This window comes from Babylonia areolata, chromosome 17 (assembly GCF_041734735.1).
Source record: "Babylonia areolata isolate BAREFJ2019XMU chromosome 17, ASM4173473v1, whole genome shotgun sequence".
In the NCBI taxonomy this organism is placed as follows: Eukaryota; Metazoa; Mollusca; class Gastropoda; order Neogastropoda; family Buccinidae; genus Babylonia; species Babylonia areolata.
In genome coordinates this window covers 16,241,105-16,253,227 of record NC_134892.1, presented here as the reverse complement: position 1 = coordinate 16,253,227, position 12,123 = coordinate 16,241,105, and the positions used below count along the sequence as shown (strand labels likewise).

Genomic DNA, 12,123 nt, shown 5'->3' with positions numbered 1-12,123 from the left:
GACCCGTAGCTTTTAATGTTTAATTTGGTTGAGCGATGTCAGATGTGGTGTCGTGTTGGGAAAAAGACAGTTTGTTTCTGAATAGAACCTACATGGTTCGATACCGCTAGCAGGCCTTTTTTTTTCTTTTTCTTTTTTCAAAACTTATTGATATTTTAATACAGGACCCATTTTCATGATTCTTTTTTTTATTTTTTCTCCCCACCCCCCCCCACCCCCCCCCAGCTCCTGTAGCTGCTATATAGGGGGGGGGGGGGGATGTACAATGTGGCTGAGTGTAATGTTCCATGTATAGATGGTATAATCAAGCTAATGTGATGTGAAAATTGTTTTCTGCTAATCTTTTTTTTTTCTTTTTTTTAATCATGTAATCAAGTGTGTTTTCAGAAAATATGTATTTTGTGTGTAGATTGTAGTTTGATATGAATTCAGCATTACTATAAAAAACAACACACGCACGCACCACACAGATAAATAAAAGACACACACCACACACACGTATACATACACCACAAACACGCACACACACCAATGGAACAAACAAAGCACCACCACAACAGCGACAGCAGTAAGGAAACTTTAAATGAAGATTTTCCACATATTGACAGAAGCACTGGCTATTTTTAGATGCTCATACTTATTTAGTAATTTGGGACTTATGTGCTCTTCTAACAAGGACTCCAGGTGTGAGTGTGTGTTTCATAAGCTGAGTTTTTAAGAAAATAATAAATGTTTTAATTGCAGTACAACTTTATGCTCTTTGCTTCAGATGTGTTTAGCATTGATAGTGTGTGTTGTATTATCAGTTTTGTAAAGCATGTAGAGCAGTTTTCTGGATAGAGTACTATATATAGGTATCCATTATGATGATGATTATGATTATTATAATTATCAGTGTTGTTGTTATTGTTGTTGAATTATTATCTGTGAACTAACTCTTTCAGATGGATTATGATTTTTTGTTTTAGAAAGTCCAAAGGTACAACATATTTTGAAAAATACTGGAACCTGTACGATTTTAGGCAATGTATACTGCAAATTTAGAAAAAAACAGTTGTTGATTTTGTTGTTGTGTTAAGTGTATGAGTAAATTCATATTTTGAATGAAAGAGTGCATCTTTTTAAAATGTTTGAGAACTTTTTTCTTTCTTTTTCTTTTTGATGTTATGATTTGATGCAGTTACAAAGATAAGATATGTGAGTGTGATTTATATTTATCTTACACTTTGATTCCATTACTGTACGTAGCATTATTTGTGTTATCTAACACTTTGATTCTGTTACAAAGGTATTATCTGTCAACAGTTTATTATAATTGTTATTGTATACTTGATGCTGTTATGTAAGTCATTATATGTGTTTGGTTTATTATCTTACACTTTGATGCCATTACAAAGGCATTATGTGTGTGTGATTTATTATCTTATACTTTGACCCCATCATGAAGGTACTATTATGTGGTTAATTATTTTATACTTTGCATGCGTTATAAAGGTTTAGTTTACAAGGCATTATTTGTATGTTGTTATTGTTGTCTTTGATTCCAGATCCCTTCCCCTTGCGTATAACTAAAATATCATCTGTTCAGTCCCAGCGGTAAACTTGCCTGTAGGAATGTGATGTGTATCTGAAAATATGTAATTCTTCTGTAACTGGTGGGAATGTGGGGAGTTACAAAAACTTCCTTCTTTTTTTTTTTTTTAATCTCAAGCCTATTTAATCCCCAAGTATTCTCATATGCTACTGAGAAGTTTTCCTACTATTTGAAAATTTTCATACTGTTTTAAAGTTTATTTGGTTCTTCAGTTGCACACAGTGCGAAAGAAGTACTGTTAATTGCAGAAGTATTCACAAGTTATCATGCTTTGTTCTGCACCCTGAAATGTGTGTTCTGCATACATATGCCATGTTACTGTCTCTTCTGTTGTCACCCAATAAAGGTAAAATCATCGTGACACCATGCTGTTAGTCTACACCTTCCCTCTGACCTGCGCAGTATACAATTGCAGAAATACAGATGGTGTAATAAGTACAGTTATATCTGAAGGTGTTCTCCACCACTCCACCATCATGGTAATCTAATCAAATATGCACACTTATCACAAAATTAGTGTCATTTTAAGTCGGTGGTGGGCTGTAGTGATAAAATGAATGGCAGGGATTTCCAGCTGGTGGGCTGCGGCAGGATATAACACTAAAGGTAACTGAAGCTTGTGAGAATCCAGAGAATGCATCACAAAAGGCACAATTAATGGTCAATCGGTAATCACTATGTGATTAGTACTAATAATAGCCTTCCTTCTCTCTCCCATCTGCACCCCATTCTAATTTTTACTTTATATTTGTTTTCTGTCGCAACAGATTTCACTATGTGAAATTGATTCAGGTTGCTCTCTTCAGGGAGTGTGTGAAGCAATGGCACATTTTAGAAAAAAATGGCAGTTATTTGTATTTGATTTACAAGTGAATTTTCTTACAGAATTTTGCGAGGGACTACCCTTTTGTTGCCATTGGTTCTTTTATGTGCACTAAGTGCATGCTGCACATGAGATCTCAATTTGTAATCTCATCTGAATGACTAGTACCCAGACCACCACTCAAATTCTAGCAGAAAGGGAAGTAGAAAAATTCCCTATCGAAGCCACCTCTCCAAATATTTCTTGCTGTCCTTCCCCCCAACACATACTTTTTTCTTTGTCATTGGTGGTTGATTACTTGTGCATTCACTTTTTTGTGCCATTAGGGAGGGTGTGCACGCCCGTTTTCGTCTGGGTTCCCTGGTTGTTTTTAGCAAGAACCGCGCACATGCATGTCTCCATTTCCTTTTTTCAGGGTGACTGAAAGGCTAAAATTTCATCGTGGAAATCGCTGTCTTGACAAAAGGATTTTGAACATTCTTGGTGACCATTTTTACAAGTTTATGAGATATATTTGGTTTTATAATTACACCCACTATTTGCTTTAGTCTTCTATGTTTATTTTGAGCGTTTTTTTTGTCATATATCTGCCATTAAATATTCAAACTGATCCATTTATGAACTCAGCCAAAAAGTTGTTTGAACAAAAGCAGTGCACACACAGAGAAGTCAGTGACAGTGGTCGGCTGTGCATGTAGTCATATGACCTACTTCTCACACTGTGAGCAACAAAAAGCCCACCATGAAAGCGGATTGCACACCGTCCCTAGTTTGCATAAAACGTTGCTCTGTTAGTGCATATATGCCCATACAAAATAGTATAGGGATGTTCAGCATTCTGAAAACAAAACGGGTGGAAAAAGGAAATCAGTTCAATTGATCAAAGTGTTTCTGATGCAGAACCAGCGGGTGAGGGTGACACAACACAGCCACCACCAGAGGGGGAAGGGGAGACAACTGAAGGGGCAGAAAAGGCTGAGACAGGGGAAACAACAGAGGCTGCACCACCTCCAGAAGAGGCTGCCCCTCCTTCGGAAGAGGCTGCACCACCTTCGGAAGAGGCTGCACCACCTCCAGAAGAGGCTGCTCCGGAGTAGCATTCTATCTCGATCAGCACTGGACTCTTTTCCTGACAGTTCAACTCTGGTGTATGTGTGTGTTATTGTGTTCACAAGAGCCCCAAATTGAGGTCCAAGTATGACAAGTTTCCACACATTGATTCACATGTATTTATTTGTTATTTGCTTTCAGGGTTTGTGTGTGTGTGTATACACCCCATGTGACTGTGGGGCATATTCATTGTGACAGCTCAGTTTTGGAGTTAATGTGCTTTTAAAACTTTACTTTGTGTATCCTCAGGTATGGTTCCGTCCAGCTTCAAGTTAGCAAATCATTATCCAATTCTTTTTTCTTTTTTCTTTTTTTGCTTTTTTATATCGTAAAGGTTTTTTGATCCATTATAACCACCAAAAAATGGGTATTTTATTGAGGCTGGCACATCCTGCTGTGATGAAGTTTTCTGTTCAGGGTTGTGATTTTCAATTCATGTTGGTGATTTTTTTCCCATCAACGCATTGATTGCTTTCCATATGCACAAACTGTGCACAAGTGTATTATTGGTTGCATGTTAAGGAAGAACTTTCAAAAAATATAGCAAAACCGGTTCTAGAAAAGCCAATGCAAAATAATGTAATGCTTATTTGCCGCTGTGAAATGGTTAGCACCATGGACTGACTGGAAGGATACAGGTCTGATCCTGATCAGGGGTGGGTTTTTTCAGCCCATGGCCAGTCTCTACCCAGAACTGAGGGTTCTGTTGACCCAAATGGGAAGACTGGGACCACACAGTCAAGGATCATCCACTCCAAGATGCATCTTTGGAAGTGTTGCTCAAATTTCTTAACCAATACTGCAGACGTCTTTCTTTCAGCCTGGTTGATGCCAGGACATATTATCAGAGTACAGCCATATCAAGTTGTCCCAAACCTAAATGGACCCCCCACAGCAGCATCTTTATCACTTCCATCATTTATTGAAATATAGAAAACGCACCTAATCTGGAATCACTTCCTGCCGGTCTGAGGTACAGCAGCTTTCAATTGGACAGAAATTTCAAAATCTGCAGCAAGGGTGTTTTTGTTGTTGTTGTTGTTGTTTTTTTGTCCCTGCCATAGTATTGCTGGTACATAGTTTTGAGGTGTGTCTATATGTGTGTGTGTGTTTGCAATAAGTTTCTCCCGGAACAGTTGCACTTTGTAAATACCTTTCATCATAAAACTGTAGAGTGTGTGTTTTCAACTTCAGTACAGAAATTCTCATACAACTTTAACAATTTTCAGATGAATCTTGTATGGTCTTTCCCTTTCCATTACTGTAATCCCAAACATTGTTAGAATAGGTTCTTTTTTTGATGTTTGTTGTTGTAGCATTACATGCCGAACTCTGTTAGAATAGCTTTCCTTTTGTAGTGTTTCAAGCCCAAGGTTAGAATAGTTTGTACAATGCTATATGCCAAAGACCATTAGAACAGTCTTCATGTTGTACAGTGTTACAAGCCCAACACTGTTAGAATAGCTTTTATTTGACAAGGTGCTACATGTCCAGTATGGTATGTGCACATGTTTATGAATGATGTGGGCGTGAATAGATTTACTTGCACTGCTAAGTGCCAGACAGACAGAAAATACTGTGCCATGTCTTCTGCAATATAGGCTGTATTGAATGTGCAGTGCCTATTATATCAAAACTGCTGATATATTTGCTGTGTTTTAACCTGATGTGTTTTATACCAGGTTTTCAAAACTGATCTGAATCAAAAAGCTATCACTGGACAATACCAGGTACTCATCTTTATATTCTTTGTCGTCATTTTGAGCAACTTCATACTTCTTTAAAAACACTCAACAATCAACATCGTCGCATTTCTGGTTTCAGGACTTCTGTTACTGTTCTTTCTCTTCAGCAACTAGGACATTTTGAGAAACACTCCACTTTGATGCCTTCCAAGACAACTACTACCATTTGTCATCCTTTTCAGCAACTTCAGACTTGTTTGGGAATACTTCATTAACTCTTGTTGCCTTTCAAGACTACAACTTGTTAATCATCCTTTTAGGCAGTTTGAAAAACACTCCACTCTGTTGCCTTTCAAGACTGCTACTCTTATCCTTTTCAGCACTTCAGACTTACTTGAGAAACACTTGAGCTGCCTTCCAAGACTGGTGGAATATTATAAATGAATGACGCAGCACATTCCTAGTTTCCCCTTTCCCTTCTGCAAGCTGTGATAATGTAATACTTCCACCTGCTGATGGTTTTATCATGTTTTTGGATGTTAACTATTGCATATTTCCTTCTGTGTGGTGCAAAAATTTTTATATGGTGCAATCAATAAAATGATGGACGAAAAAAAATTGTGTGACGTGTAAAAGAAACGAGTGTTGAATTGGTCAGCGTGAATAAACCCTCACTGAACATAGTAAAAAAAAAAATTTGTGTTTTAAAAATCTTTATTTCATCAAATTAGATTCTGTGTATTCTTATTACGGGAATCGTTTTTATATAATTATTTTCTGTTGACTTGGTAAATTAGTAATTTACTAATTTACCAAGTCAACAGAAAATAAATGGATTTGTGGCCTCCTCCCTCCCTAAAAAAAAAAAAAAAAAAAAAAAAGTGGATCCCACAGACCCACTGCCACAACAGACAGGAGCATTGCTAAGGTGAATGTACAGGTGGTGTGGGTCTGACAGACCTACAACATGATTTTGTTGTAATATTTGTTTATTCCTTTGTCCACTGGGCAAGTGTAGTACTAAAAACTATCCATTTTTTAAGCTGTTTAATTAATAATTGTCTGCAGTCAACCTTTCATTCAACATGATTTGATCTATGCGATCAGACAAGATGATAAACTGAGGTCCTGCGCGCAGCACACATTTAACACACATAAAAGAACCCACAGCAACAAAAGGATTGTCCCCAGCAAAATTCTGTAGAAAAGTCAAAAGAAAGAAAATTGATGGTGCTATACTGTGGTAAATTTCAGAGAAATATCTTGTGACAAAAATACAATGCAAGAATATGGCACTCTGGGTGTTTGAAATTGTGTGAGCAGTATGTGTGTGAACAAGCAAACCAGACAAGAGGGAGAGAGAGCATACAGAATTATCAGTTCTTTGCCACATCAGCTATAGGACTACAACATGCTTCCACCTTGACTGCATTTACTGTCACTTTGTGTGCTTGCATTTTTTCCCTTCAAGAAAAAAGGTTTAGCGAAAATCTTCTGTAAACTGATCAAAATCAATGCACTGTTTTTGGGTTCAGAAACAATTCACCATTAGGTATTGCTCATAAGACAACCGGGACTATCTCTACCTTCCCTTAGCATTCGAGGATGAAATAGGGCCAAAGTTGGCTTTTTCATTTGAAACATATAGTTTTACCTGGTTGCCTTCAGGATTTTAAGTGTTTGCGTACCCTCAGGGCGACTTAATGTCATCTGTGAGCAAAATGAGGGCGAACACCATGTGCTAATGCCCATACGTAGCTTACAGAGAACTGATCACTGCAAAGACATATGACCTTGTGTGGATTGTTTCATTTTAAGAAATGGCAAAATGAGTTAAGACTTCTCTCAGTTTAACTTATTAGTATTTAAGTACTGTGGTAACTGCTTATAAAAATAATCCATGCCGTTCACAAAAAATCCCCCAAATGTACTGGTCGCCGAAAGGTCTATATTTCATGAAGACTTTCTAATGTACCTATTACATTGTTGGGAAATGTTCTCAAAGGGCTGGTTTAGAATAAAAATCCAACTATACAAAATGAGAAGGTAGCTAAGGCTTCCCAAAAGTCCAGTTGTAAAGTTGTAGCAGTGAAAGACAATGAACCACAGAATAATATCTATATGCACCACAAAACAGTCCCCTTTTGCACAAAGCACAGTGCAGATAGTACTTAGGGGGTCCCACTGTCACCCGAAGCAGCAGTATGCTTCACACGCATACACAGACATGCACACTTTTATACTACTTATACACACTAACAACTTGGTGTTTTCTTTTCTGCCTGTTTTCTTCATTTGTTCAAACTGTTGTTAGCTCTACAACAGGTTTTCTAAATGCAGCTTTCTCTAAAAACAAAATAAAGGATAGAAAAACAACAACAGGAGACAGAAACTCAGTTTGATCTTTTTCACTGTTTATTCACACCCACGTCTCAGCCACACAAGAGAAAGCAGTCAGTCCCTCACTCATCACTCATCGGTGGCTTTGGTCGTCCTTGTGTATATCAGCTGAGAGCTGTGTTTGGACACCAGGCGGATCAGACCTGAACAGTCAAACAAAACAACATTGTTACACATCAGCCACCACAAAGTCATCCAACACATGCACAAAGAACACTTCCTGAACCCATAAACAAAAACCAAAAATTTGCACATCCTTGTTTATACAATTCCCAAAACAAAAATTTTAACATAACAAAAACTGAACAATGTGTATGCTGACAGTCACTTCTTCAGAGAATCAAGGTCACTTTCTTGCACTTTTCTCTGTTCATTGTTGCTGTTTTGTCCCTCTTGGCACTTTGAGGATAATCAATGTTTCTGTGGTATCCTGACAATGAAGAACAAAAATGAGATTCTTTCCCACAAGATTCTTTTGCAAGCAGAACTGCATCAAGACCACCCATGTCAGAGACGCTGGTAATAGTGAACACAGAAGTTACTACTTAACTATCTGACTCTCCATTTGCTACACACATCAAAAAACATATTTCCTTTCTTTTTGCAAGAGCAGATTTGTTTTTTTGAGGGTTTTTTGGCAAGCAGAATAAAGCACAACTGGATAATGCGAACCAAAAATATGTTGCAAGTGTGCTTATAGCCCAACCAGTGGTACACATCAAGGCTGAAATTATTAACGCTGTCAACACTAATCCTCCTAGAAAAAAAAAAAATGTGGAAAAGAAATTGGTAATATGAAAAGCTTGCGATCAGGGACTTGGAGTTGTTTGACCAGTGTATTCTAGTAGCAAAACAAAGAAAAATACAGGAGAAAAAACAAATGGCAATACATACTGCAAATAATTCTGAAATACACCCATGCAGTCGCATTTCATAACCAGGTAACCCTACACTCCTCCCAACACCTCCAACACACAGACAATCCACATCTGACTGGTATGGACACTTATACAGCTCCTATCCTGTCAGAGACCAAGTTCTAAGCACTTTACAAACACAGCGTCATTTGCATGACAAACTGCCTACCTCTGTAACACCACCTGACAGCTGCCTTTAGGCACTCCTTGTTAATTTCCTGCATCATTCAGGCTTCAGTCAAACACACACATCCATGTTGGATTTTACAACAAAATTTTGCCAACATGTACCTTTGGAGTGCAGCTCTCGCAGAGCCTGCTTGGCCAGGGAGCCACGCACTTTGAGGCGCTCAGAGACGACAGAGGGTGTTATGAGCTTGTAGCTGGGCACCTCTTTCAACATCTTGTCGTAGGTGGCTTTGTCAAACAGCACCAGGTTGTTCAACTTGTCCCTCACCTTTCCCTTGGACCACTTCTGCTCCGAACAAAAGGAATCATAGCCAATTCAGTGTGTGAAATAATGGATAGAAACAAATGGAAATTGTATCTGACACCAAGTAAATGACATCTATGCATTTAACATGCTTTTTTCCCACTCAACCTGATGAATAAAAAAGTTTAAAAATACAGGTACTGATTTATTTTTTATTTGTATTAATAAAAACATATTACCAATAAAATAAAAAAAAGAAGAAGAAAACTTGGACATGAGAAAAACATGAAACTAAAAAAAAAGAAAAAAAGAGAAAAAGACTAATATTAGTAGTAGCAGAAACACACAGACTCCACAACACACAAGTCAGTATGTACACTCGCAAACTTAAATAAACAATGTTATTACCCAGAAATATGGACATAGAATTAAATGAACACAAGAAGGCCACAGGAGGAAAGCTGTATACTGAGCTATAACATTCCCCAAGAAACTTCTGTCACCCCTACTTGTCACTTTCTTCAATGAATACTCTTTACAATTCCTTTTGACAAATAGTTTATACACCAACAAGATCATGGTTTATCTAAAGGAGCATACTTTCTGAAAGGTACCAACAAAATTACAAAGAAGAAGCCAGAAGCTTGAGCTAACTTTAACTTAAGGCAACTGGCCAGGCACAAATGACAAAGGCAATGGATGATTTTCAATTTAAAAAAAAAACAAAAAAAAAACATGGATCAATACATCTTACAGTCAGTCACTGTTTTTTCATGAGCATTACAATGACTGAATGAGAGGATCACTTTGGAAGCTAGTCCCAACAAATGTTTGGTCATTAGATTATAAAAACTCATTTTTATCATTTCAATTACATTTTCTATCGTTTTTCAAGGTACAATTTTGGGCTAAACTCACTGAATTCAGTATTGACATTGACTGACTGAACAAAGCACTCACACAGAAATCTTTGGACATACAAAACAAAATACAAACAACTGTACTGGAGCTCAAGACTTTTTCAAATAAGAGAAAAATATTAAAACCCCAGAGATAAAAAAAAATATATATATATTATCTTGCACGATACAAATATATATATATATTATCTTGCATGATACATCCGTCATTGCTGTCAAACTCTGGAGTCTAGGGTAAAAAAAAAGAAAAGAAAAAAGTTCAACAAACAAAACACAAAGGGTTTACTCCCATTTAAATCAGATAACGAGAGCAAACCCTTGGTGTTTAGTTTGCATTTATTTAAATTTTTCTCTTTTTTAAATTTTACCCCATACTCAAAAATGTTTGCATGTGCATGCTGATGTGCATGAGTAGTGTACTGCATAGTCCTGTGTAGAATGCATACTTGAGTATGAACACACTTAAACTACACTGTGAGTGTGACAAGTGCATGCTTTTGTGGAATGAGTGTGTGTTGTAGCAGTATCCACTGCCAAACTGTAAACAATAAAAGTGTGGAACCAGTGTGTGTTATCAAACTATAAAAAAGAACACAAACCTTCTTTTTGGCTTTTCCACCACCACCGCCCTCCTTCTTCTTGGCGGGCGCAGCTTTTTTCCCTGCCTTCGGATCTACCTTCTTGGCTCCCTGAAAATGAGCAGCAAATGAGCACTGTCAAGTCACTCTGATCCAGGTCCCTAACAGTTATGACTATTCTCACACAAGTGGCTGTTGAGGGCATCAACAGAGCTCTAAAATGAGCTGGAGCCAGAGAAAAAAAAAATCACTATTCATTGCATTTATATACCTTTATGTACTCTCCATGTTTGGTTGGGGCATTTCTGTATTTGGTAAGTAGCCAAACTGTTATGGATAACAAGCTCTTTCATGTGGTTTTTTTTTTGTTGTTGTTGTTTTTGTTTTTTAACTGCACAAAAGGGGTTTTGGCTCTCTGTTGACTTGGGACCAGTACAAAAGAAAAATCTCCACCCTTAAATATGTAAACCATGGGCAGATTCTGCTGGAATGATAGCCAGGATGCTCCAAGTCCAATGCTGTAACTACTTTGCTATGGTGCCTGTTTCTTCTTTTACTCTGAAGGGCATGAGGGAAGGAATAAAAGAGTGAGTCAGGGGCTTACAAGTTTTTTGTTGTTTTTTATGAAGTAGCTGGGCGTTGATCCTTGATGGATACAGAGGATCGATACAGCTCGGCGTTTTGCAGAGTTCCCGACGAAAATGTCAATGAATAACATTGGTAATCGTTACATACAATGATTTTGGTGGGAGTTCGTCAGCAAGAAAAAAAAAAAAAAAAAAAAAAGAAAGGAAAAAAAAGAGCAAGTTCCTTGGTAATTTTGGTAGGAGTAAAGGCGAGTTGGGAAGAGGTGCTGAGGGTCACGTGACCAATCAAAAATGGTCCACACACACTTTCACTGACAAGAATTCAACTTCACATCTGTTAAATTATAGGGGACCGATGTCGAGCTGTCGATGTCGAACCTGGATCGATGCCCAGCGCCAGCCTTTTTTTTTATTTTTTTAGCACCTTTAGTTTTATATTTGAAAAGTTATCAGTTTGTCGAACTTTCATCTCGATCTGATATGTCAATAAACTTTGTAAGCTGTGATACAAATAGTAAAGGCAATAGTGCACTGTAGATGCAAGAATAAACCGTTAAGTTTTTATTCTATTTTACCGCTGATGAAATAACATGGCTATCGTTAGCCTAAGTTCTTCCTTCCGTCAATCTTGCAGTCACACCATTTTGTCCATTAAACGACTTTAGTGCTGCACAAATTTGCCCCAGGTTTTAAAATATCAAATCTAATCAAAGTATTTCATGAAAAAAAAAACCTCATAACTGGGAGAAAAAAATCGATAAACAGGGTCAGGACTGATATTTGGACATTTATAAACTGGACAGGGTTACAATTTAACCTCATGATCTCATGCAGCCATCTTGTTCCACATGGCCGATGGAGACATTTGTGCACATTGCCTACAACTGTTTTTCTCTTGGTCGTGTACATGAACAGTCGAATTACAAGTGTATATAATTACTTTATGTTCTCTGTATAAATTCTGAGAAAAGTGAACGAATAACAAAAAAATCTATTCTATCTCATAAATTCGTGAAAATTTGAACGCCACGCCACACGCTACTCACCATGCTTGAGAAAATGGAGTAAAGGAAGTA

At 37.4% G+C, this 12,123-nt stretch overlaps 2 protein-coding genes across 3 annotated transcripts in view; one reads left to right on the top strand and one right to left on the bottom strand.

The window, feature by feature from the left end:
• Nucleotides 1-5,820, top strand: part of LOC143291683 (radial spoke head 1 homolog) — a 28,002-nt gene extending 22,182 nt beyond the window's left edge. Inside the window, exon 7 of one of the 2 annotated variants that reach the window (XM_076601694.1) lies at nucleotides 3,318-5,820. In XM_076601694.1, coding sequence (XP_076457809.1) covers nucleotides 3,318-3,514 — 197 coding nt within the window. In that variant the 3' untranslated portion in view covers nucleotides 3,515-5,820. The remainder of the gene's footprint in view (nucleotides 1-3,317) is intronic. The other variant, XM_076601696.1, reaches the window with a different exon arrangement.
• A 1,789-nt stretch (nucleotides 5,821-7,609) lies between these two features.
• LOC143291502 (small ribosomal subunit protein eS25-like) lies at nucleotides 7,610-12,117 on the bottom strand. The gene is made up of 4 exons (XM_076601389.1): nucleotides 12,094-12,117; nucleotides 10,482-10,571; nucleotides 8,821-9,004; nucleotides 7,610-7,755 (listed from the first exon to the last, which is right to left on the bottom strand). Exons 1-4 carry the CDS (start codon nucleotides 12,094-12,096, stop codon nucleotides 7,682-7,684), a joined length of 351 nt encoding a protein of 116 aa, XP_076457504.1. The 5' UTR covers nucleotides 12,097-12,117; the 3' UTR covers nucleotides 7,610-7,681.
• Between the last annotated feature and the right edge of the window lie 6 nt (nucleotides 12,118-12,123).

What these genes read in the sequence shown, in the direction of transcription:
- LOC143291502 (XM_076601389.1), bottom strand. An exon ending in GTGGAAAAGCCAAAAAGAAG is followed by an intron (nt 9,005 to 10,481) that starts GTTTGTGTTCTT and finishes TGTTCGGAGCAG; the next exon opens with AAGTGGTCCAAGGGAAAGGT. An exon ending in GCGAGAGCTGCACTCCAAAG is followed by an intron (nt 7,756 to 8,820) that starts GTACATGTTGGC and finishes TTGACTGTTCAG; the next exon opens with GTCTGATCCGCCTGGTGTCC.